At 39.8% G+C, this 26,856-nt stretch overlaps 5 protein-coding genes across 5 annotated transcripts; 3 read left to right on the top strand and 2 right to left on the bottom strand.

Moving 5' to 3' along the window:
* Positions 1-1,232: 1,232 nt before the first annotated feature.
* Positions 1,233-16,023, bottom strand: LOC6564520 (monocarboxylate transporter 12). The gene is made up of 9 exons (XM_001990966.3): positions 15,579-16,023; positions 9,303-9,770; positions 7,603-7,722; positions 6,926-7,536; positions 6,679-6,861; positions 6,164-6,289; positions 2,321-2,651; positions 2,045-2,245; positions 1,233-1,976 (listed from the first exon to the last, which is right to left on the bottom strand). Exons 2-9 carry the CDS (start codon positions 9,481-9,483, stop codon positions 1,813-1,815), a joined length of 1,917 nt encoding a protein of 638 aa, XP_001991002.1. The 5' UTR covers positions 9,484-9,770; positions 15,579-16,023; the 3' UTR covers positions 1,233-1,812.
* LOC6565039 (fatty acyl-CoA reductase 1) lies at positions 3,585-6,144 on the top strand. Its single transcript, XM_001990967.3, has 7 exons — positions 3,585-4,181; positions 4,251-4,339; positions 4,493-4,602; positions 4,669-4,870; positions 4,945-5,313; positions 5,377-5,526; positions 5,590-6,144. Exons 1-7 carry the CDS (start codon positions 3,681-3,683, stop codon positions 5,669-5,671), a joined length of 1,503 nt encoding a protein of 500 aa, XP_001991003.2. The 5' UTR covers positions 3,585-3,680; the 3' UTR covers positions 5,672-6,144.
* Positions 16,024-18,988: 2,965 nt separating the features above from the next.
* LOC6564519 lies at positions 18,989-19,842 on the top strand. Its single transcript, XM_001990965.2, has 2 exons — positions 18,989-19,001; positions 19,054-19,842. The coding sequence occupies exon 2, from the start codon at positions 19,067-19,069 to the stop codon at positions 19,433-19,435; it is 369 nt and encodes a 122-aa protein (XP_001991001.1). The 5' UTR covers positions 18,989-19,001; positions 19,054-19,066; the 3' UTR covers positions 19,436-19,842.
* Positions 19,843-23,550: 3,708 nt separating this feature from the next.
* LOC6564518 lies at positions 23,551-24,218 on the bottom strand. The gene has a single exon (XM_001990964.2). It carries the CDS (start codon positions 24,068-24,070, stop codon positions 23,678-23,680), a length of 393 nt encoding a protein of 130 aa, XP_001991000.1. The 5' UTR covers positions 24,071-24,218; the 3' UTR covers positions 23,551-23,677.
* Positions 24,219-24,550: 332 nt separating this feature from the next.
* On the top strand, positions 24,551-26,377 carry LOC6565273 (putative inositol monophosphatase 3). The gene is made up of 2 exons (XM_001990963.2): positions 24,551-25,480; positions 25,552-26,377. The coding sequence occupies exons 1-2, from the start codon at positions 24,949-24,951 to the stop codon at positions 26,088-26,090; spliced, it is 1,071 nt and encodes a 356-aa protein (XP_001990999.2). The 5' UTR covers positions 24,551-24,948; the 3' UTR covers positions 26,091-26,377.
* Positions 26,378-26,856: the final 479 nt, after the last annotated feature.

The raw sequence follows: 26,856 nt of genomic DNA, 5'->3' as shown, positions 1-26,856 counted from the left end.
TTATGAAATTTAAGGCCGTATGAGCTCGGAGGGTTACATAAGCCTGTTGGAAGAAGTTTTGGTGAACTTTATGGAGCATCAACCAGACCCAAATGCCTTATTCCAACTGGATCATGCTCCAATACATGTGCCGCGGGCCTGTCGTGGGTGATTTCGGGATAAGAATTTTAAGCTGTTAGAGTGACCAGGAAGATCCAGGAAGATCACCCAAGCAGAATCCCATAAAGAACATGTGGTGAAATCTGATCGGTCGAGTTTAAGGGGGTAATCGACAGTTTGAGACAGTTGAGCAGCTGCAAAGGCTGTCGTTAAAGAACAGTCCAAAATCCCACTATCTGAGTTCTAAAAAGTTGTTGAATCGATATCAAATGGAATTCTTTTAGTTGTTATCAATTCTGGAGGCTGAACACTTTATTAATTTGTTATTTTCATGTATTAATTGCCTTTAATCGAATTTCGTGCCTTAACCTCACTTTAAACAAATAGAATTAATAAAAAATGTTATGTTAATTTTACAAATTTAGTTCCTTTTTAATTTGACTTGTATTTAAAAGAACTTTTCTGTAAGAAAAAACCATTTTTAAAATTTTATTATCAATTTTATAAGGAAAAACTCAAGTGCCTTTAATCGAATTTCGCGGAGTGTGTATCAAATTGGTATCGAAAAGTTTGTGAAATTAGTTTTGAAATACTAAAAATTCAATGAATAAGAATGCGGCATGGTTTATATTTATGGGGTATTATTATTTTGTCATACATATATGTTATTGGCCAGCGTCAACGGCAAGTCGATCAAGCTAACTAGTTAGGAGGCTTACTTCATTTGGTTTTTGGTCCGTAACTTAGGCTCCTTTCTTGGATTTTACTTCACACTCCGATCTGCACAGGTATTGTACAACATACCATATGATGAGGAGGGGAGCGTAACGAGCATTACAATTCCAGCTGTTCTTCTCTGTCGCATTGCTCACACACACTGAAGAGATGAGCTTTGCCAAAGCCAAAATAAAAGCCAACGATGAAGTCGTCGGAGAGACAGAGACAACACAATTGAAACTGTACTTACATGATACGTATTCGATATGTGGTACATTTAGCATTATGTTGTGTTAATGACATGCACATACATATGTATATATATATTTACATATGCATGTAAATATCCATTGTATGGATTTCTCGAATCGATAAATAAACATTTGATGACCGATTGTAAAATTCCAATAAAATTGTATATCGAAAATTGTTGTTGCTTTTCTTTAATGGTACAGCAAATATCATAATAGTAAATATAATTTTCAATCTATTAAAACTAAACAAAATATACATATATATATATATATATATATATGTGTGTGTGTGTGTGTATCTATGTTTGCCTGTTTATGCACGCGGGCCGAGTATAAACGCAATTAATAAGTACTCCAAAGTACGCATAGGTTCAAAATAAGACTGTAAACAGAAATTGACGGTTGTGTTATTGTTGTTATTCCCCCAATTTTCCTATTGGATAGGTTCTTTATAAATAACTGATGGCTATAGCTATGAATACACGTGCATCCATCTATGTATGTAGGCCTACTTAGTACATACACACTATGTATGTATGTATGTATGTAAGTATGTATTTGTGTATGTGTGTGTGCATATATTGTCTATCGCCGCGTACTGCACGCAGTTGCATTTGCTTTTTTTTTCCCCAATTGTTCATTATATATTTTCCTTACTAGCTACACGCAAAAAAAAAGAGTAAAAAAATTACAATTTACATGTTCAAACATTGTCCCGCCCTAGCGCCCAATGAGAACAGAGCTAGCTGAGCGCCATCTGCTCGCAATTTGGTTTCTGTTTAGCCTTATTGGCCAGATAACGCTGCAGCGGGGGAATGACAAACATGACCAGTCCACTGACGGCAATCATCACGCCCGCCAAGAGGAAGGCCGGCGAATATGATTTCGTTATGTCGTACAAACAACCTGCAATTAAATGGGATATTCCAAAATTGTAGTTAAGTAGAAAGAGATATCGATTGCCCAAATCTTACCGCCTATGGGCGGGCCAATTAACGTGGCAACGCCCTGGAAGAGTAAGAGCAGCCCGAATGCATTGGTCAGCTTGTCCAGGCCCAACAGATCCACCAATATGACTGAGGTCAGACCAACATAGGCGCCAATGGTGAACCCAAACACACAGCAGTAAATGAGCAGTGAGTTGTAATCTAGGCACAGTGGCACCATTGTCGTGGCTGCAATGACAAAAATAAAAACACTCAACGGATTAGATCGAATCTTGAATTTTGAATTTGGCTGTCACCACTCACCGATGCCGCTAATAGTGAGGCAGACGTTATAGACGAGCAAGCGATTCACCCAAGGCTTGTCGGCTATATAGCCGAGAATGATGCGTCCAATGGTATTGGCAACGCCGATTGCTGAGATCAGATAGCTGGCATCCTTTGCGCTAATATTGAGTTCTTTCGCCAGGGGAACTATATACAGATAGGGCATATTGAAACCGATGCTTGTGCAGAAATTCGATATGGCGAAGACCACAAAGATCACATCCTTCAGCAGGGAGAAGTTCATCATTTCGGCGAACGTGTCGCGCGTCTCCTTGGAGCAACTGATACAGCCGCAACATTTGGTCACCTCCTGTAAAAGCATACATAAATTACTTTAAATTTCGAAGTAATTAGAATTATACTCCAATCTTTAGCAAAAGCTTCACGTCGTGAGAGATCCTCACAGGAACTTTTCGTTTGACTTACACCCAAAAACCAGCGATGGAACCCAAACTTAATTGCTCAATTGCCGAGCAAGATATAGCCCAAAGTGGACATTCGTACAGTAAAGCCTAGCATTGCAGCCGAGTACATTATTTTTCGAATTTCATTTAAGAATGACTTTCTTCTGTATTTTTGAAATTTTTTTTAAGTATTATTATGAAAAATAGTATTAGGTTGATGAAAGTAGTCATCAACAGTGTTGAAAGAGAGAAAGCGAGAGAGAAACCAACATCTCTTGTTCCGTACTACTAAGCAAACTGAACCGATTTCACGGGAAACCATTCTACAATTATTTGAACAATCTGGGAAACAGGTCACCCAGTCCACCTGATCACACTTCTTCTCCTCCTCCCACCAACTAACAGCCAACAGAATGGTTTTTTCCCCAGACGTGCAATTTCCATAACTGTATCGATTTTACATGTGGTATATCTCAGTGTTGATGATCTTTACTTATGATGGACTTGAGTTCTTCAAGTTATAATATTTTTTGTTTAACAGTGATACGAACTTCTGGATTTTCACTAATAGCAATTGAAACAAGGGCCGAACCGACTGCTTTGGCTGCCCGCTGCACATTCGAGGGGGGGCAAGGGGGATGGAGCACGATAATGAGTTGGACGGCTACGCATGCCAATTAACATACACGCACATTGTAATGAGCTATACATAAGTAAGCAGCTCATGTAAGTTTAATTCCTGACGATCTAATGAATAATGGAATGAACTGCAGCAGGTCGTGAAAAGAGACAGAGAAACAGGTAGCAGTGACAAAATGTGGCACTTCTTGCAGTTAGTGCGTCTGTGTTCGTAACGCTGACAACAACTGGCTGGTTGCTCTTGCGAATGCCAATTTACATATTATATATACCCATATATATTGATAAAGATTCGCATGGCAATGACGCAACCACTAGCCGAGTTCTTTGAGGGCACCGAGATCTTTGTGACAGGTGGCTCCGGTGTTGTTGGCAAGGCACTGATCGAGAAGCTGCTCCGATCCTGTAATGTGCGACGCATCTTTGTGCTGCTTCGTCCGCGCCGAGAGCTGAACGTCGAGCAGCGGCTGGCCAAGCTCCGACAGGCCGCGATCTTTCAAGTGCTGCGTGTCCAAAAGCCAAACGAGCTGGACAAACTGGTTGCCATACCGGGAGATGTCTCGCAGCAGGCACTGGGCATCGATGCCAACCACCTAAAGCTGCTCACCCAGGTCTCGCTGGTGTTTCACTGTGCGGCAACGGTACGCTTTGATGAACCGTTGCGCGTCGCCCTTCAGCTCAATGTGGGCGGCACTCTGGAGGCACTCAAATTTGCCGAGCAACTGCGTCATCTGCGGGTCTTTGTTCACGTCTCCACCTTCTTCAGCAATCCGTATTTGCAGCGTGTGGAGCCCAAGGTTGTTATCTTATCCAAATTAGTTCATTGCCTCGATAGCTAAGCTCTTCACCCTGCCATCTATTTCCAGTACTATTCCTCGCCCATGGATTGGCGCCTGTGCCTGCGTCTGTTGCATGAGATCAAGGACGATGACGAGCTGGATGCGCTCACCCGCAAGTAAGTAGCAATGGCAATGGAATCGACCAACTGCCCAAAACTCCGTTCGGAGAGTAAAGTGAGCGCTTTTCGAGCCGGTAAACGACATTGATTTCGAGATTGAAGAAAGGGGTACGCAATTGGACTTTCTTTACATTAATCCTCATTTTTTAGACTGATTGTGGGATTTCCTAATACGTACACATTTACAAAAAATCTGGCCGAATCCTTGATTAACGATTATCGTACACGCCTGCCTGTTATCGTTTATCGGCCTTCAATAGGTATGCACTTCCGAGCTAAGCTCCTCACTCTTCTACTTATTTCATTTATTCTGTTTGCTTGAATAGTTTTATTTGCGGTACGTGATCCGTTGCCTGGCTATGCCCCCTCTCTGATGGGCGCCATGGGTTTATTTTCGCTTGTTGGTGCCGGACTGCTCAAGACCGTATATATAGGAAATACGGTGCATCTGGACATAACGCCGCAGGATATGGGCATTAAGGGCATGATATACTATACCAAATGCGGTTACGATGCCTACCAGCAGGGGTAAATATGGCAATACCCAATACCTCAAGGAGTATCTGAACTTTGATCCGTTTGTATCGTATCGTATCGTTTAGCACGCCTAAGGAGCTGTTGGTGTTTCAGACCTCATCTCGCACACACATACCGTACACCTTTAAGGAAATGGCTAATCACATGGATGACTACGATCTGTGGTACACTGGCGCCTTTCTCAACAATCTAATGGTGCCGGGCTGCCACTATACGGATAATCGTTTTGTCTACAAATTCCTGGTTTTTACCAAGCAGTTAATACCCGCACTGCTGGTTGATCTGCTGATGGTGCTCTTCCGACGCCCACCGGTGCTAATGCCAATTATGCGAAAGCTCTACCACACGCTCGAGGTGATGAAACCCTTCATGCTCAACAACTACGATAGTCCCGGCACCTCAAAAATTCAGCACTTGCTGCAGGAAACCAAGGGGTATGTTTGTTTTACTTTTGTTTAAATTTATATACTTATTTTTTACATTATCTTCATATGCAGCACCGAGTTTGATCTATGCGAAGAATACAGTACGAATTATAATCCCGAGCGCCTGACGTCCGCCTGTAGTAATATGATATTGAGCATACGCCATGATCTGCTCAAAGAGCATCCGAGCACTCTTCCCCGTGCCCAGCTTATAATGCGCATGTAAGTAGTCGAGATACAAATGTAATCTAATAGATACTGATTGTTATCTATTTCTGACTGCAGCAAGACAGTCGTCTACAGAGCCATACTCATATATCTGCTCTACAAGATGCTGAGCTGGCTGTGGTATCACTTTCTGGTCTAGTTGCCGAGACGATATTCGAATTCGAATTGTTTTTATCCTTGGAACTTCAGAGAAGCACTTAAAAGACTTTACAAAGTTTCAGAGCGTTTTCAGCTGACACTTGATTCATATCAAAAAACTACAGATTCTATATCTATAGTTTTGTTAAACATCAGCGTGTTTTAAATGTCTGTGACTATTTACAAATATTGAATACCTTTTTTAGATTCCTGAAATCAAATTCAGGGATTAATAATCTCTTTTACACAAATATTTGCTTACTTTTAAAATCAGTCTGTAGTTTTCGAATATACATTTTGTTAAATTTTTGTCTGCAGGAAAATTGTTACTTTGCTTTAAGAACTCTGCTTCCAAGGATATTTCAACTTCGGCGGACCGAAGGAATGGTTTTTTTTTGTTAGCCCTAAGTAACCAATCACTAGCATTATCCAAATAAAACCTTTGGCATGCGAAAGAAAACAATAACAAATGTTTGCATATAGCAAAGCTTACCTGACTCTGGGCCAAAGGATGACTCTGTCTTAGGGATCCATAGCGCTTGATGATGTTCGAGCCAGACCGAGAGCGGGAGAGTTCATTGCGGGAGCTGACGTACTCCGGTATATTGTGCAGAGAGCCCTGAAAGTAATAAATGGAATACATATTACATACATACTTAAGTCTGTCAAGTTTTCTATTTAAATTATTTATTGGCTCGACCTTTGAAAAAGGTTGTCCGTCATCTATCATTTAAAATTGATGAGTCTAGGACTTATCGATGTATCCGTTGGGATATATCGACTTGTAATCTTTGTCTTCTATCTTACTGTTGCCTTCACTTTAAGTAACGATAATTTGTTTCCAAGATTCATCTCTTTACAAAACAAATGACAGAATAGACTCTTTTACTTTCGATGCCAGAGTATAAAAATGCAATCAAATATTTAGTGAAATTATAATTTTGTTTTTTAACCATTTGACATAAGCAAATTACACTGAACGTAAAGCAGAGCGTGGTTGGCGCTTACCTGGTAAAGGGCATCCGGGCGATACATGGTGCCGCTGGCACTACGTTCCCGATGCACCTCCCACAGGGGCATCAGTTGCGGCTGGCTAGCAAATTGGCGGCCGAGGTCATTGTTGCTGGTGCTCTTCACCACCGTTGGCGCATTACGGGTCTCGTCATTCAGCAGTCCATTCGAGCTATTGTTCTGCGAAGATCTACGTTTAGCAGGCAATAGCGGGCAGCTGGCCAGGATTAGTGGTTGCACTTACCAGGCCGGGTCTGAGATTGTGGCCAACGCTGTTGGAGCGACAGAGTCCATTGCCTCCACCGATGCCGCCGGCGGAAGGTGGCGCATCTGTGCGCTGTGGCAGCTGCAGATATTGATCGCCTGCTGGCTTAAGTGCGGTCACTGCTTTGAGCGGCTCCAATTCGGCAGGCGTGACATTCTGATCAATAATCGCCGACTTTTTAGACAGCTTGTGGACCTTGGGGCGCGGCGCCTCCAATGGACGGAACATTGCACCGAATATGACACAATTGAGCACGATGCCGCCCATGATGAGCATCGCACCACGCCAGCCATAGCTGCCAATGAGCCCCTCCGTCACCGGTGCAAACACAAAGGTGCCAAAGCCTGAGCCACAAACAGCAATGCCGGTGGCCAAAGATCGACGTGCCTCAAAATACTGTGTCACGCTCACAATGGCCGGCAAATAGATGAGGCCAAACCCAAGGCCGGTGCCCAACCCAATGGTGACAATCAGCGTGGCCACATTCTGGGCGAACACGCTGAGAACAATGCAGACGGCGGCCAGAATGGCGCCAGCAATGGTCACCGCTCGACAGCCATAGCGATTGACAAAGGATGAGCTAATGGGACCTATATTACACAATTACACCGTATAACAATTGTGCGGAGACGAACTGAGATGAATGCGAAACTCACCCGACGAATAGGTAACGCCCACCATTATAGATGCGATCAGGGCTGTGTAGCCATTGCCCTCATTGAAGTACCTGAGAAACTCATTGTGGAACAGGCCAAAGGAGTATGTCATGCCATCGGCTAAGTGTAGAGTCGCAAAAGGATTGTATATTGAGTTAGTTCAAGTTTTATTATATTCTGTTTGTTTCTATTTTGTTAATGACCGATTAAAGTTTAACTAGATTCAGTATTCGCTTTTCAGAGATTTTCCCTTCTGCTCCTGTTAAACTTTATCTTAGTTGATTGCCTTCTTCTCTTATTTATCTCTTATATTATATATATTTTTTTTTGTATAAACAAGCTTTCTATAAATTAAATCGAAAAATTGTGTCATGCATATTGTCATAAAATCCAATTGTGCTCTTGGTTTAACTCCTAATCAGAAGCAATTGCAACGCTCTGAATTTGTTGTTACCCCGAAAAAGTAGGCAACATGCTTTGGAAGCCTTCTTACAGTTGCTTAAAACGGGGTGTCTATTTTAACGAATTTTCAACATCTGCTCATAAATCAGTTAAGCGGTCAATTAATGATACATTTCCATCATGGACAAAATTTGGATTTGTTTTTTGTTTTTTTTTTGGCTGCCGCTGTTTATCAGCAATGCTACTGATGACATGTTTATGGCCCAGAACTCAAGCCGATAAGCAACTATGTGCGATGGCCAAATGTGTAATTTCTTTTGGAATGGTTCAGCCCCTCGATAAGATTATTCAACCAATTACCCAATTATTAACTATGCATTTGTTTGCCATTGCACAAGTGGATGTACTATGAACCTTTCATCTGTCTATCTGTCTCTCTACCACAGACCCCATTTTCAATACCCAAATGCCACACTAAATGCATAATAAATCTGCTGTTAACAAACATTTATGGCTTAGCGCTAATCACGTCTGGGTAACAAATTTGATTTGTGCGATTAGTGCGAGTTTTTATGATCCATCGCTGATGTCGCTCGAAGGTTTTGTTTCATATGTATGTTGTAGTTGGTTTTTATTAATTTATGAATGCAACTTCATGCTGTTACCATGTGACTGTGTCATGCCATTGGAAGTAGTACAAGCAAGAAAATCAAAATCCACAAATGCCAGTTTATGATTTCATGGCTAACTTGTAAGCAATCGTCAAAGGCGAGCATTGATGATTAATCACATAATCTATGGCTATTCGTTATCAGTGCTCAAATACTTTGATATCAACCCCATTTATTGGATTATAGATTAGACGTCAGTGTATTTGAAGCATTCCTACTACTTTGTTTCCTTCAATTGTCATCAGTTATGCCCCATATACATTAGAAGTGCTTGATAACGACTCTATCTATTGATGTATGCTTAGATATGTCCATGATAGGAATTACTTACTTCAAGGCCTTATCGCATTTATTATTAGCCCTCAAGAAGAGTTGTATACAAAAACGTGTAATCAACTCTTTTTCTGTTAGATTAAAACAAATACTATGCATTTGTGCTTGACAACATCCGAATCCTATAACTTCTAAGTTCTTATCGAAATGCTTTTAGAATTAGAACTAATTGATTATACTAAAATATTCAAGCGATTATTTAAAGTCTTCTGAGCTTCGATTGGCTCCAGCTGCATAAATATTTTAAATTGAATAGTTTTTTAGTAATTAATTGAATTCGGGATGATCACTTACTGACTATGTGAATCATGAAGGAGCCATAAACAACAACCCAGCCCCAGCCGCCATCTGGCGGCGCCGGCATTTCATCCAGATCCATTTCCATGTCACAATGCAGCTGCTGCTGTTGTTGCTGCTGCTGCTGCTGCTGCTGCAGCTGTTGAGATTTTCTACGTGCTGGTGGTCCGTGTACCATTTTGGCGTCGTGTGGAATGTGCGATGCCTCCTGCTCCTTCTAATCCTACTCCTACTCCTCTCCTGGCCCTCTGTCTCTGCCCTGTGGCGGTACTGGTAGCTGCTCCTATAACTTTCGACTCCTGCGATTCTCCCTCTCAGTATCTCTTTCTGTATCTGACTGTGTCTCTCTTGCTTCTCGCTGTGCGTTGTGTGTGTCTGTGTGTGTGTGTGTGTGTTCCAGTTGCAGGTGTACCCTATGTGTGCGGCAGCTGCTGCGGCATGTTGTGCCGGATCCAAGCGGCTTGACTGAAATAAGATTTACAGGCAATTAAAAATTGTCATTCACAGCTTGAGAAGTTACAAATTGCATTTAAAATCAAATAAGCTTAGTTTGAATTACTATATTATATTCCTATATATGTATAAACTACATGTAATCTATAATAACTTTTAAAGGTAGATTTGAATCCGGATAACTCGATACATCGAAATTATATTTTTAAGATTATAAGTGAAAAATTGTTTATTTTATTTGATCGATATCTCCGTTTAAAACTATTTTTAGGGCTCGCGCTTGTGCCAAGCAGTTGATTTCAGTTCGAGCTGTTATAAGGAAATTTCACAATATATCTGGCGACTGTTTTTTTGAATAGATTTAATATATTTGACAGCTGGTTTTACGGTATCTCCTACTTGAGCATTCGGGACTAGAGTTTGCTGATTTATTTTGTATTCAAGAAGTTACAGATTAGGTAGCCGAATAGACATACTCGAATTTTATATGCAAGATGATTTCGATATATTTTTGTTAAATTCAAAAAGAAATTGAAAATTGTTATCAGAATCATTTGAAATTGACATAGCATCGATAATCAAAAATGCTTCATCGAATTCTCATGGACTTTTAATGATTTAGTAATTTTAGTTTAACCGTAACAAATATCATAATTAAGTCAATATATAGACGACTTTGCAATCCGACAAATAGAGACGGAGCGCTGCAGCTCGCTGATGTGAGCAAAACTGAATGGAATCGGTTATCAGATAGAAGCTCCACCTTCTGAACTGTCCCATAATCGCGTAAAAAATAACATAATTATAATACAATATGGGTAAGTTCGAATTTGAAATACCCTTTCACAGCACTTGCTTGCATCAAAGTTGATCTGATTTTTTTTTAAATATGACAGTTTGTGCGCTGGGCTTGCACTGCGCACTGTGTCTGAGATATATTTTATAGAAGATCTTATCTATCGACAGATACTTTCTATGGCTGTCATAAGACCCTCTGCAAGGGTATAACTAAAACCAAGCCTTATCTGCGAACCGACGCGAGATGGGGGCTCGGAAGGTTATTGCTGTGCCATGATCCGATCAATCTAACAAATGGGAAAGTAAGAACTGTTTTTATGTAAAAATCACTTACTGAGTGGCCTTGGTTATCAGGTCTCAGACCCCCAGCGGTTGTGTTGCTGGCAGGCAATAAACAATTTATACTTATAATAATGATAGGTTGTCGTAAAAATCCAAAGGTATATACGTACGCGAGATTCGTGATAATCATAAAGAAACGCACTCATGTCAATTAGTAAGTGAAAACTGAGGCAATTTGAGTCAATTTAGCATTTTTGCAATATTTAGCATTTTGTACACATGTATATTTTGGCTTTACATTATTCGGAATATTTGTTTGTAGTCTGGGCTGTAAAATGCGGTTTTTTTTCTTTTAATATATTAAAGTTGATAAGATTTTTGAATCACGCGCTTGTCGCTCATTAAAAAACATTGTGGCTGGCATATTTGAAACGCCTGTAAAAATGTGTTAATTATTTTATTTTTGTGTTTTTCTGGACTATCGCTGACGTCAGTTGGTTAATCGCCTTATACAGAGACAACGATTGCATACTTAAGCATATTTACATGTTTACATCTATACATATTTAAAATGTTCTCAATGCTCAATGTATGCTCAATCAATGGTGTTGTTTTTGCCGTCAAGTAAGAACAATGCGCAAGAGTTGCAACAATGTCATTCGGAGATAATAATGCCACAATAATGTACAGCAAGTACAATATGTAAACGTATCTTTGTTTGTATGTATGCTATATACAATAAAGAAAACCACAACAAAGCATAACAAGGAAGACTTATGTTAATGACGACGAACAAATACCCTTCCAGCAATGATCCTACATAATTATCAAGTCAAATAGTATCAAAGATTCAAACGCGCATATTTCACTTTGTATATATATATATATATATAAACGAGTTCTTAAGTGATATTTCTTTTAAAGAGATGAAATACACAGAGAATAGGAAGAAGTATTCCTGATTCAATCATGTTACATTAAGGTGGTAAGAAGAAGAACTTGTATCTGAATAATTTTCTTTAAAGTTTATTGAAAACAATGCATATTGACGAGTGAACAAATTTGTATCATGTCGAAATTATAATTTAAAAGTTAAATAATTAAAATTAGAAATTTAAAATTGACAAATTTAATATTAAATGAAAGAGATTATCTTAAACCAAGATTCTTACCAGCTTAAAATAAGATAATTGTTCTCATATTTAGAACAGATTCTTAATTTGAGTTGTTAGCTTTTAATTCAGGTTAAGAATCTTAATTTACGAATTGCCATTGTAGAGTGAAACATTTTTGCACTAAGATCTGCAAAATACAGGCAGAATTTGTTTGGTTTTTGGAATAAGCAGACGGACTCAGTGAGTCATAGCACTAAGCAGAGAACACATGTATTTCGATTAGTGCGTTACAAAATGCACGCAAATGTATATACAACCCACTGAAAGGAGAAAATGAGAACGAAAATGGTATAGTTTCCTGCTCGCTGACTATCAGCTAATATACGAATATTTCTACATATATGTATATACACAAAAGTATATTCATAGCTGACTGTATTATGTATGTACATGTGTCATCTGACGATAGCAACAACAACAATATGTGTCACACTCGAACGAAACAAAGGAACTTCATTAGAATACCGATTGGGGCAGCTGAGGGGCGTCTCCACAAATAAGAACAACTAGTGGATTATCAATTAGAAAAGGGCGCCTGCGCCAAAGTTTCACTGAGCACAATTGCAGTCGCAGTCGCAATCGCAGTCACGATTTACGGCTCACAATCACCGCCAAAAATCATTGTACGGCGGCGCTGAGCTTTGTGCAATCAGAGGCAATTAAAATGTCGTGAGGTATCTGAACCACAACTCAAAAAAAATCTCCATCACTACCGTCATCAAATACGTTGAAAGCCCAGGAGTATATATATACATATATATATATATGTATGTATGCAGTTTATGTATTTTTAAATGAAATCAGAAGTCTTGACCATGACTTTCAGTCAGTCGTAGATAACTAGATGTTGGTCCTAATCTCGTGACGTTAAATTACCTAAAAAAAAGTGATTATAACAACGACAACAACAACAATAACAGATAGATGAATCGAATATTGCGCATACGCAGTGTGAAACGGTAAACTAATTGACAGACTTGTTTGCTTGTCTGCCACCCACTCATTATATTTAATAGAGAAACAAAAGAAGAGACAGGAAAAACGCAAAAAACTCAAAACGACTCAGATCGCATTTCTTCAAAGATATATAGTTTTTGTTTCAAGTAGTCGCAACTTAACTGCTGTCAACTATTATGGTCGGTTTTATTAATTAATTTAGTTAACAAGCGCCGGCAAACTTAAAATAAATGATTATTTAACTGAAGCAATTCGGATCTGACGCTAGACGATAATTGAATATTGGATTAACAAACTACTTGGAAGTTCCTAACTTACTAAAATCTGAATTAAAACTAGATTTTTGGACAGGGCAGAATTATAACAGTCTTATCTTAATTGATATTTGAAACATTTCAGATTTGATTTTGATTTTAAATTAATTATTCACAATATAGCTCATTAAGTGAGTATCAGTATTTATATTTGTCAGCCTAAGACAGGAATAAGATTAAGGGCATTCGCTATGTGGAATGATTGGAAATACACAGCACTTGCTCGTGCCAGCTATGGTACGGGTTCAATGTAATCTTGGGATTGCACTCAATTATATTGTTAGGCGAATTGGTTTGGGTGTAAAGTCGAGTTGTGTATCGGTCAGCGACCGATAACAGCATAAGTACGCTCGGGTTTATCGAGTGGGGCGTCACTTTGTTGCTCGCTCGGGCATCGCATGAATGCGTCACGCTTTGATTTGTGATTTGTGGTTGGTGGCTACTTGTTTGTGGTTTGTGTTAGCGGCATACTGACCTATCCCTATCCATACCCCAATCCCAGAATTCAGGTGAATTGAATGTCAAATTGACTTGTAAATTGGCAATAGGGATGGTGTGGATTGGTGATCTGGGTAACGGGGGAGGAGGGCTGTTTTTGGCAGCTTTTGCGTTGTAGTTGTTATTGCTGCTCTTCTGCTGCAAGTCGTTGAACTCAAATAAACAAATAAACAAAATGCCAATGTCATGAGTGCAAAAAAGCTAAACAGAGAGATAGAAAGAGAGAAAGAGAGAGAGCGAGAGAGAGAGAGAGAGAGAGAGAGAGAGAGAGAGAACGTGTGAGAGAAAGATGCGCCTTCAGAGACTGTACATTTGCATCAGTTCAGTTCAATTCAGTTAAGTTCAGAGTTCAATTCGCTTTTTAATAGATCAGTAGAACGATACAAATCGGGAAGAGATCTCTCACCTTGCTGAACGCTGCTGTTAAGAAACGCAGACGCGTTTTCATCTTGGACGCATGTATGGAAATGCGAATGCGAATGCAAATGCGAATATGGATGTGAGTGTGTGCTTATGTGAAATGATGAAGTGAATGAATGACATTTATGAGGCTGTAGGCCTTCTGGAATAAACTGTCGCAGTAGCATTTTGATTCCTTCCTTGTCTTGATCTCTCTGCCTCTCACATTTTTCTCCTACTCTGATGCCGTCTTTATCAGCTGGCTTCACACTTTGTTCATTACAGATAGCATTTTATGTATTTACATGTCTGGTACGATAATGCAGTCAAATTGTGCATTCAGATAATTGAATTGCTTTACCCTTGGCTTTGATTCACGCCACATCACTTCAACTTACCCGAGCCACCTCTCAGCAAACCGTCTTGCCCCCATCCTCCCTTTAACTGGCAAGGCATCCCTTAGGCATGGCAGTCGACCTAGTGACATCAATGCAGCTGGACAACAAAGGATCCCTTGATTCGTTTGTTCATTTTGACACCGATTATAATTATTTATACCAGAATACCAGAATATCTACATGTATTTTTTAGATTAAAATCATATCTGAGAATTATAACTATTGCAATTTAAGCAAAATTGACATATTACTTTTTAATTCACATGAGTTTAAGTAATTGACTTCCAAAAATATTGACAGCAAGATACAAATACTTTTATTACGCAAAAGAGAAATGAATAATAGCGAATAAATATTGTTTCAAGTTCAGTAAAATATAATCTTATATGTACATAAGTAGATAATATTTAAATCATCTGTTATATTGAATACGATTATTTCAAGATAAGATACATAACATGAAATAATTCAGATAAAAAGAGCCCCTATACGCAGGTATAGCTAGGTATGGTCTGGTATTAGCTCTATCTGTGCTTTGTTGTTGACTGGCTGGTTGGCTGGTTGGCTGATTGGCGAGTTCATTGCCAGAGAGCACTTTGCGCATTTTGAGGGATTTACGCTTTCTGTGGGACGCTACCTGGGGGCTAATTTTGCCCATCGATAATATTACATGTGCTTCTTGTTGACAGTGCACTCGCTGGTGTGGCAGCACTTGTGGAGCGCTTATTTAGAAAATGTTATTAACTGTCTCAATGCACGAGCACCGCGTACACCCACCCACACACAAATCTACACACACGCACAGTCTTCCCGCTCGCATACAATATATTTTGTATATTTTTAGTTATTTTTTTTATGTGTTTGAAATCGAAAGAATTTTATAAATAGTTGCACGTTTCGGTTGATCCGATATATCTTAACTTGGCCCATGCATGCTTTGCATTTGGCCAGTATCATTTTTATGGATATATGTGGCAAATATGTAGGTACTGATCTTACCTTGTCTTCCGTTTGCTGATTGCTCTTAAGTTATTGGTTGTTTCTGATTTTCTTTGGGTTGTTTCTATTGTTGATTTTATTTTGCACTTTAATTCTGTTTTTATTTAATTTTTTTTTACAATTTTAAAGTGTTCTTTGACTACATCCCCTTGGGGCACTTCACTTTGCACTCGATGCGCGTCGCTGGGCTGCCGATTTGGAAATAAAACCGCGTCAACTTGTAAACAATGCGTTTATTAAAATCGAGAATCAATAAAACTGTCCAAAATAATAAAACATTGAAAAAATACAAAAAAAAATAAGGAAAACAATTGCAAAAAACGTAGGTTTTGAGTATATGTTGAGTATATGTTGCCTGTCGGAGTGTCACGGGAATCGAAAGTCAGTTTGGATGGCTTCTGATTGCAACTGGCTCTGGAGTGGGAAACAGCCGTTGCCGTTGCCGGTGCGCGACCAAATAAAACCAAAAGAAGAACAAATTATGGCGATGCCGCGCTCTGATCGCGACCAAACCAAATCTACAAATGACTCGCAACTCTCTCGCTTCCTCACTCTCTCTCTCTCTCTCGCTCTGTCGCTCTCGATCTCACTCTCGCGCTGTTGATATCTCTCACTCACTTGCTCAGTCGCTATCATTGCGCCCGAGGCGAGCGCGTTGTTTCTTTCTTATCAGTTGTGTCACTTCCAAGAGAACGAGCGAGAGAGAGAGCGAGAGAGAAAGAGAGCACACTTTGAACATAATCTGATTCGAATTATGAACTCTTATCAGAGATTGATTTTGAATCGTCAACTTGGCGCCTCGCAACATGGCTCTTTTCTTGGATGGGACAGCTGGGTGAAGGGGCGAAGGGGTACAGCTGCTGCACAGTGCCTTGTGGTCGGGGGTGTAGTGTTATATTAAAATTAGCATATATTTTATTGAATAATTTTGTATATACAAAAGCACGCTCAACTAACTCTGCACACATACATACGTATACAGTTATATATATATATACAAATACATCCATGCATACATCCATGCATACTTGTGCTCTCTCCCTTTTGCACTTTGCTGAGTAAGCTCTACAACTTTATGCAGCAGTTGGCAACATGACAAAAGCGAATATATACATAAATACATACATATGTAGCCATTAGCTACCTAAAAATCTCAACAAAATTAGTCAGAGAGCAGTGCAAATAGAATATAGAGCAGTTTACAATAACATGCGAAATACAACATACATACACACATACATGCATATGTACATACATACACACACACACACACACACAAAATTCAATAAATATAAATGTGTACATACATTTCTTTTTAGAGGAATCAGAACAGTATATTGCTCTGGAGTTGAATCAATCCTGTTCTAATTATTGTTGCCGATTGTTCTCTCTCAAAAATAAAAACCAATATTTAAAAAATAATTATATAAATATTCGATTCCATAGCACAGCGACAAGCCACTACAATATACTGACATCATCATAAATTGAACTTTTACTTTATTTTAACTTTCCTTTTATACGAAACAATGCTTCTGATTAAACAATTTTTCACTTTCTTTCATATATTCTTATTCAATTCAGGGTCAAACATTTGCAGCTATTATAATAGATTTAAGGCTTAAGATATACGTATGTTCACAAAAGGCATTATCTTTATGGCACTGGTTTAGAGTATATTGGGCGCCGGTGTAGTACAGATAACAAGCCTTTTGCTTCAATTTATGTATGTTCAATCGTAACGCGCTTTACTGTCTAATAGGAACTTTAAAAATGTATTCGTTGGAGAAGCGTGTGGTACAGTGGGACCATTTTCAGCATACACAAAGCAAATTTTAATTACTACTTAAGTGATATAATGCTAGCATAATGTATATGAAACAAAGTCCACAAACCCATTTGAAACGAGCCTGGAATGCTAGTTTTTTCCAACCCACAACCAAACTGTGAACTGAAACAATAGTTCAGCTTAAAACAAATAAATTAGTGTGCACGATATGTTTGAATTGCATCTATTGTTTCCAACTGTGTACGTCATTCCACTGTGCAGTGAAAACCGTTAGTTTTGAAAGACTGTAGGAATGTTCGCACTCGCCGCCTAATTATCTGAGTAAACAAATTTAAAAGATGCAAGGTGTGAGCGAATTTGACTTATGCCTTATTAACTTTCATTAATGCGAGTCCATCTGCTTTCTGGCCTGATTGAATGACGTACGAGGATGCGGTTGTTGTGGGTATAGGAGGGGGAAAGAATGGGGGAAGTAATTCTTGAGTACTGCCTACCGATTGTTCCAACGCCGACATCCACATTAGTTGGTTAATCTGATCGAGTCCATCAACTGCAACTCATGCCCACTTCTCACTGCTAACGCATAAGAGGACTAGAGCGCAGCGGGGTAATGTGGGGGGCGATGGACAACTCGTGATCGTTTCTCAACGCTCAATGCACCACCCCAGCTGGCGCGGCTCTCCCCGTATAGATCCGTCGTACCCCGACACACGATTTGCGATCAACGTAAAGCGACCTGATAAGCAGCCTTACTACCCTGTGTACATATTTGAGCGTTATTGATAAGCGCATTGATTGCTGTTCGCATCGAATTTAATACGCATCAACATCAAATCAGCAGTGCATGTAGTGCATTCCTTACAACGCAGCAATGCTCGAATACCCTATCCCTGATGCCCCACGTCTATGTGATACATTTTTCAATATATTTCTTCTATATAGGAATGGTACATTTCATATATAACGTTCATTATTTAACATTTTTAATATTATAACTTGGGCTTTATATTTATTCAGAACTTTGTATGTAATACAGAAAATATGTCCGCTTCATGTGACTTATACCACGCGATTCAAGCGACCAAAAGTGACTGACTCATACTTTATGAAAGTAGCTTAAAGATACCATCGACGAAGGTCTTGATCATAAGAAACTTACAATTACCGTTGCTCGCAGGCAACAACAGATTAAGACTACAAAACGGGAATGCAAGACAAGCTGCGGTTTACATAGGCAAATACAGTTATTTCCCACATTCTAGGTTTTTTTTTTTTTAATAAAATATAGGTACCATTTCAAACATTTTCACAACGCTAATATGCTCTAGTGGGATTTGCAAGCAATACAGGCGTTTGCCACGCCCCTTCGAACTACATATTTGCAGTTGCCAGTTGCAGTAAAGTGTTCGATAAGCAGACTTTACAGCGATAACTGCTTCGATTACGATTGCAAGCCGCAACTGCAAATAGATTGGAACGAAATTTAATTATGTACACCCTCTGGGGCACAGGTGCGGAGTTTGAGAAATCGGGTCGCCCTTGTGAGATTTGTGTCAGTGTTGAACAATATTAAAAATGGTCGACTAGAGTGCTCATTGCTGAAAAATATATTTTCATTTATTTTATTCCTTTGAGTAAGGGCATTTAAAGTAAACATATTCACATATTATTAGGCTTTTTTTGCAGCCGAGCAATCAGAATGGAAACGATCGTCTTGAATGAAGTTGAAGACGCCAATTCGCACAACACCACATCGTACATCGAGAAAATTGTTCGCACTAATGTATTCAAGTCCATCTGCGAGGAGAATCTGCAGCAACTGGAAGACGAGTTGCCGCCATGGGTGTCCTTTAACAAACTGGATATGGAAGTTCTGAATACCGAGATGCTTGGCCACAGCATTGGCACCCAGACCGACATAGAAGGTGCAGAATTCGCGATCAAAGCGTATAACTATATCACCTGCCTGTGGCTAGTCATAGCATTGCTATTGGCGCTCATTCTACTGCCATGTACACTTGTTAAAGTAGACACTATCAAATCGCACTCCGCTCGTAATAATAGTTAGTTATTATTAAAACGAGCATTGCTATTTTAAGCCTTGCTCCACACTCGTGACAACTACAGATAGCGCGCGTTGCTGCTACTTCCAATTCCTATATACCCTACTCGCCCGTACTGCACTCGCATTGGAAATTTTTTTTTGGTTGCTGTAGAGAGAGTTTTAGATTACCACAAGAAAATCAAAAATCAAGAAAAAATGGAAAATCATAGCATAAATTCAACGTGTGCCCCGAGAGATGGCGATAGCGACATTGACACCCAATCGAACCCAATATTAGCTGTCAATAATTAGCCCATATATGTATCTATATTTACATATACTCGTACATATACACCAAATAAATACAAGAACTGGGGTGAAATTCCATTCGAGATGCAATTAATGGGCAATGGCCTCAATGCAACTGTGATAAGCGACACACGCTTCAACACAGCACATATATATAGGTGCATTCAACCTGGCGGGGCAGCCTTGCCCCAACATAGAGACAAGTATCTCTGTACAATGACACTGCGACAGTTGCACAGTCACCCCTTCTCAGAGGGTATCGTGCCGCTCCATTCCCGAGTTTAGTGTCATGGTAAAGATTAATAAAAATAACGACCGTTCTAGTCACAAACCTTACCATATTATTATAATACTCATTGCAAGGGTATCCAAATGTCCGAGTACTTCATCTGCTCGCAGCATTAACTTCAAATTGTGTAATTTTTTACACTTAGCATTAGCACACATTTTAACACTTTAAATGTATCTTATTGTTTTCTTTAAGTCGAACAAATTAGGCCATATTGCAAATTTAGATATGCTTAGAAAGGTTTGCCAATCGTTTTAACTTATATAGTAATAGATAACTGATCTGGACTATTCTGTTCAATGTGATGAACCAATGTGAATTTGAGACCATCAAAATTCAGTTCATCCGTACATATATATATATTTATATTGTGTGTCGTTCCGTGACAGGATTATGATACGCTTGGTTGTATAAACCAAAAGAAAACGTTGCATAATCATTTCCTTCAGTCTTTGCTTCATGTGCATATACATTTCACACCAAATTCAAATTGAATTTCATTTCAATCATTAATATTGATTTGATTACTGCGCTTTTGCTTTGGTTTTTATTTCTTTTGTTTTTGCTTTGTTTTATAATGTTGTTATGCATATCTGTTGTTCTTGTTGTTGATTTGTCAATCAGTTGTCATTGACGTTCGCTGTTATTCATTGGAATATATAGGCATTGGCCTGTGTGCATCGAACATGAAAATAACCCTCTCCAACCCAACCCACCAAGTGACACGCACACACACAACGCCAAGTGACGAAAGTGGCACAACATAGATTGATGCAAATTAGCTGACAAAACATGCAATGCAAAGATATACATCAATATGTGCCTTAGTGTGTGAGTGTGTGTGTGTGTGTGTTTGGTATTCATAAATCAACTGTACATTATTCAGCCATTTTGTTTTGCATACTCAATACGAAACACAATACACTGCCAGCCTAAAAGCAGGCAACAAGAAACTGGAGAGCTTGTTAGCCCGACAGAGAAATGAGATACGATGAAGATAACGGGGAGAGCAGTCTGTGGGGGGAAGGGGGTCGTTTGCATTGTTGCCGCTTTCTATTTAACATGCACTTGCTCATTGTGCCGTATTAATAATGCAAGTCACTGCATGTGTGGGTGTTTGTGTGCAATTTGAGCGCATTGGGAGCCTTCTCTCACCTGTTGATGGCTTCCCTAAAGCGACGTCAACAGCAACAGCAGCAGCAGCTGTAACATAAACCCGGCTAAGCATCAGATTGCACATGTAATTACATACACACACACGCATATCTAGATGTTTTTGACATTAGGGTTGAGCGAACCAACATTTTTAATTGAGCTTTAATTTCACTCAATGACCCTTAACCTTAAATGCAGTCATGCGAAATGTTAGTTTTCTATGCTAGAGCTACAAATAAAAAGTTTTTTTCTTTATTTGTTATTTTAAATACAAAATGCCAGAACTTATAATAAATTAAAGAAAATCTACATTTTCTTAATCTGATTTTGTTGAAAAGGCTAAGATTCGATCTCAAAAAGAACAACAAAAGTTACTCCTGTAAGATTTTATTTTATATAAGCATATACTGTTAATTATGAATATATCAGAATTATAAGTTTTTATCATTTCTTCTTTTACAACTTAAAATTTGTCGATAATTATATAAATTCGTAGAACTTTGATTTTCTGCAGAAATGTTGCTTTCGATTGACAAAAACAAAATACTCACTCTGCCCTAATGTCCATAAGCCTACGCAGTTGCTAATTATGTAAAACTTATAAAAAGCTCCAGTGGCCGGCTATATAAACACACACACACACACACACACACACAGCACATACACACACACAGAAGCCTTGCCTTATACTTAAGAACCTTGACCATAGATATAGTATTTTGCATATAAAATTTGTTGGCTCAAAAGTGCATTTCATACACTGACCAACAAGAAAAACTTGTACAAAAGATTAAGTTTGCTGAATCATAGAAACATTATAATATTCATGTATTAAAAACAAACAAAAAAAACCTTTGTCTTAATGAATGTAATGAATGTATTTTTAACAATTTTTTGCTTGTATAATAAAATAAGTTGTACGCAAAAAAACGTTTTTTCGGAATAATGTTTTATTCTGTATAAAGAAAATTCATCAATATTTTTCATCGATTGATAAACGATGGTTTTTTTATTCTACTTTTAATGCGATTATAATACTTATTTGTACATATGTCTTCTAAAGGAGCAGCCGAAGATTTACTCAGTATTTACAGAAGTAAACTTTATTTGTATTTGTACCCATTTGCCTCAAAGGAAAGTGTTACTGTACTTTGGCGTTTTTGCTTTCGCTTTCGAATAGTGCCACACGTGTCGCGTCTCGTGCCAGTCACTACATATATGTGTGTGTTTTTTGTTGTTGTTGTTTTTATTGTTGTTGTGTATGTGTGACAGGTGGTTACATCAATGCAACGCCGCCCGTCATTTGCTCGCCAGCTATACTCTCTTTCTCATTCTCTCACTCTCTTCTCTTAACTCACATTTACATAGTTTGTTGACAAAGGATATGGGATGGGGATAGCGTAAGGTGGGTGGGGGGAGGGGGGTGCCATGCTACCACGTGACTAAACACTTGCACGTGGGTCGATCTTTTCGACTGCAGGTCACGGACGCCAGCATTGACGCTGACGGGGTTAAGGTAAAGGAAATAGCAAACTTAAAAGGCACAGCGCACAATCCAATTTGCTCACGTAATTTATTTGATGGCGCGCACTAATTTTGGATAACGACAAGCATTTAAACGTATTTTCTTACGCACACACGTGAACAACAGAAACAAAAAAATAAACAAAAAACGTAAGCCGGTCGGATCCGGTGCGACGGCCGACCGGCAAATTGAAATCACTGCGCCGAGACTCGATTGCGTCGCTTGTCTGCCAAACTGCGGATGCGGATGTCTATGCGGACAGACAGGCGCACACGGCGACTGACAGTGCCGCAGTGACCGTGGCATTTGCGCAACAGACACCTGAGGATTCAACGACTGCCATTTCTTATACCCTGTAACCCATTTTAAACGCCATCAAAAGGGTATATTCAAGTTTTGCAAATGAAAGTAATGAACATATTTGGGCAGAACGATTGCTGATCTCAGATTCTACCATTAAATTAGGACAAACCAAACCGGTATTTCGAAACTTGAATGATTTCCTTGGATGGGGTTCCGAAAACAAAATACATAGCCACTGCATACGCATTTAAATTTGAATGTACGTTCGTAGCTGGGACTGTGCATTTTAAGTAGGTGCTGGGTATAAACTAGTCGGAGACTATCTAGACTAGAGCAGTTTTACTTAGCTTTCCTGTTTGCTCCTTTGGCCGAATATGAGAAAGCTTTTTCCATTTAAAACCAGCGCCGACAGCGGGGCTTCTGAGCTTTGTCTGCGTGCTGAAATGCGCAATAAAAGCTCGCGCAGTTCGACCAAAAGCTCTCAAGCTGTCAGGCGAATGCTGTAACAGGATCCTGGCCGTTGCCTGAAACTAAAATAAACAAAAACAAAAATTCACGTCCATTTTTAGTATGAGCTTTGACATGAGTTTAGTTTCTTCACGATTTTGGGATGATTACATGATATATGTATGAAGAAACAAATGGAATGATGTGTGTGATAGTTGTCACTATTGGCAGTTATAAATTATGGCTCTCCACCTCTGGCGCCATCCTCCTCATCAATATCCACCCAGCCGTCGTCACTGAGCTCAGCGATGGTGTCGTTGTCATCGACCACAGCAGCCACACTGGTATCGTCTTCGGTGGAACCAGAATTGGTATTGCTGTTGGTCACAACAGCTGTGGCCCAGCCAGTAGCGGCCGGCAGATCCTCCAGATGCCTCTGCGTTACTGGCGTCTCCGATGTTGAGTTGCTATCTGTGGACGGAGCCGTTTCGGTTGCCGTAGCGGTAACCGATGATGACGATGATCTGCTCGCATCGATAGTTGCTCTTAGCTTGTTGCGCCTACGCAACGCCTGGTACTCCTCCAAATCAGCCAGAGTCAGATGAATTCTTTGCAAATTACGTTTTAACATGATGTTTCCCGCCGAATTTCTACGCGTTGCGTATTAGAAACAGTTAGAACGCTAGGCTGCCACCCTGATTTTCAAATCGCGGGGCAGAGCTGCAGCTTTTTCGATAGTTGGTTGTCACTAAAACTCTGATTAGAAATTTACGGACTTCATTGCAAATGTGCAATATGTACAATTAGATGTGAACAACCTAAACGAAAAATTAAGTTTCAAAAAAATGTATTTTGAGTTAGTTGAGGTTAAAATATATTACAATTATTTTCAAAGCAGCCGATAATTAATGACATAAACTTCTTTTAATATATAGCAAAAAAATTATTTAAAAAGTTCATTTATACGTTGAAAGGAATATAATTATAGGATATATATACAGGCACACAAACTTTTAATTTACTTTGGCAAATTCAGCGATAGCTTTATCGACCAGCCACCACGTCTATCGCGGCAACTCTGTTTTTTTTTTTTGCTCAATTGTTTTGTTTTGAACAAGAAACAAGTGGGTGAAATAAAGCAACGTGGACTCGGCGCGACTGTCTGTTCTACCAACTCCGCAGACGCTCTCTCAAAATAAGACCGCGGCGGCGAGCTGTATTTGTTTATTGACACAGACTTTTGGTATTTCGCCATTTGTTGCTGCTGTTGCTGCTGTTGCTGTTGTAGTTGTTGTTCGTTTGTATTAACTTTGTTGTTTCTGTGCTGTTCTGTCAGCAGAGGGTAGAACCGTAGCGGGGTATTGGCGTCGGCATCGGCAGAACCTGTGCTGATCTGGCATTGCCCGCGGCCAGTGGCACGTCGACCGCCGCACTTCGCATGTGAAGAAAGAATTACGGGCGACTTCTGCTTAGCTGAACTGTGAAGGAATTAAGACGTCTTGGCTACTAATGAGCAATAAACTGACAGACAATATGAACGGGCGCACCATACGCATCAACCGGGTGCCAGCAACCATCACTGCCATTCTGCTGACCATTGCGCTTGTGTACTTTCTCAACTTCCAGAAAGATGAGCGGCCGGCCATTTACGGCATGCTGCGCAGCGACAACAATGTGAATCTACGCAAGATGCTCATTGCCGCCATACAGGCGGCACAGCGCGGCGGTCTGGAGGTGGTCGACGTGATGCATTCGCGTCAATTAAAGGAGCGCAGTAAGGGCAAAACGGCTGAGGGTGTCAACGATCCATTTACGGATGCAGACGGGCGATCGCATTGTGTGATGAAGCAGGGCCTGCAACGCATTTTTCCACGTGTACGCATCTTCTCGGAGGAGGATAAGGAGCATTGCAAGGATGCGTACAGCTTTGATCTGGATCCAACTGTGTTGCACGAGACGGCCAAGGTGCCCGACATGTCGGTCACTGCTCAAGATGTGACCGTCTGGGTGGATCCGTTGGATGCCACCAAGGAGTTTACAGGTAAATCACTGTCATACAAAAAAGCCAACCGTATAGTTCAATCTTATCTAATCGTAATCCTCGTACCCCAGAGGAGCTGTACGAGTATGTGACGACAATGGTGTGTGTGGCTGTGGCAGGTCGTCCAGTGATTGGCGTCATACATAGTCCCTTCAGCGGTCAAACCGCCTGGGCGTGGGTTGGCCAAAGCAGATCCGAATACCTGCAAGAGCTGCATCAAATGCCGCGCCTCAACTCCGACCAGCCCATCATAACCGTTTCGCGGTCCCATGCTGCCGCTGTCAAGAATGTGGCGCGCAATGTTTTTGGTGCGAATGTCAGTTTGCTGACGGCCGCTGGCGCTGGCTATAAGGTGCTACAAGTGGTAGCCAATAATGCCACTGCCTATCTGCATACCTCCATCATCAAGAAGTGGGACATTTGTGCCGGCGAAGCCATACTGCGCGCCCTCGGTGGCGCCATGACAACGCTCGATGGCGAGCGAATCCAATATGGACCCCACGATTCGTCAGTGAATACAGGTGGCCTGTTGGCCAGTCTGGACAAGCACGAGGAGTACATGGAACTCATTTCAAAATATCGCACCACGCACAATGGCAAACTTAGCTAGTAACTAGTACACTATTTAATTAACTGCAACTGAAACCCAAACTCTCTCTGGAATCTCTACCCAGGCAGCTGTTGCACGCGTGCAACGCGTCGTCGTCAGCTTAGGCTTAAGTTCAAACTTAAAAAGAAACAAACCGGTTCTTGTGCGAACCGATCGATTTGTGTTAGCATTTTCGCGGTGGGTCATGAACCCCTGCTCGACAGCAGATCGACTTCTAAATAATGCAAAATACTTTGAAATTGTGCTCAGTTACATAAAATTAATAAATACTAAATAAGCGAACCGTCTCTAAAATCGTTCATGCTTTTTCATAGGATTTCGATGCTTTGAATTATATTTGAACTTGGAGAGAGTGCGTAAATATGTTAATTTGCGATATTCGTTTGCTTTTGTTTGTGATTGTATAAACCGGTCATTGCTTTATATATAGCCAGACTTAACTGATTGGAACGGTATGAATAAATTGAGGATGAATTAAATAATGAGTTCATTCAGATAGATGATTATAGATAATAATAATAATAATAGTGTGGTATATATTCGTGTGATATCGTGTTACCACTTATCATACACACACAACACACACACGCACACATTCATAGAGTAGAGGCTCATAAGTGCCACCATCAATATATGATGATCTCCTTCCCAGGTACAATTGTTTTAGCATTTAACATTTGTTTAACTATTTGCGTGCATTGAACTTCTTAACTGTATTATTCGTAGAATGATTGTTAATATAACAATTCACTTAATGCTTACAGTA

The sequence above is a fragment of the Drosophila grimshawi genome, unplaced genomic scaffold, assembly GCF_018153295.1.
Source record: "Drosophila grimshawi isolate 15287-2541.00 unplaced genomic scaffold, ASM1815329v1 contig_1006, whole genome shotgun sequence".
In the NCBI taxonomy this organism is placed as follows: Eukaryota; Metazoa; Arthropoda; class Insecta; order Diptera; family Drosophilidae; genus Drosophila; species Drosophila grimshawi.
The sequence above is the reverse complement of the archived record's forward strand: the minus strand, read 5'-3'. Positions and strand labels throughout refer to the sequence as shown.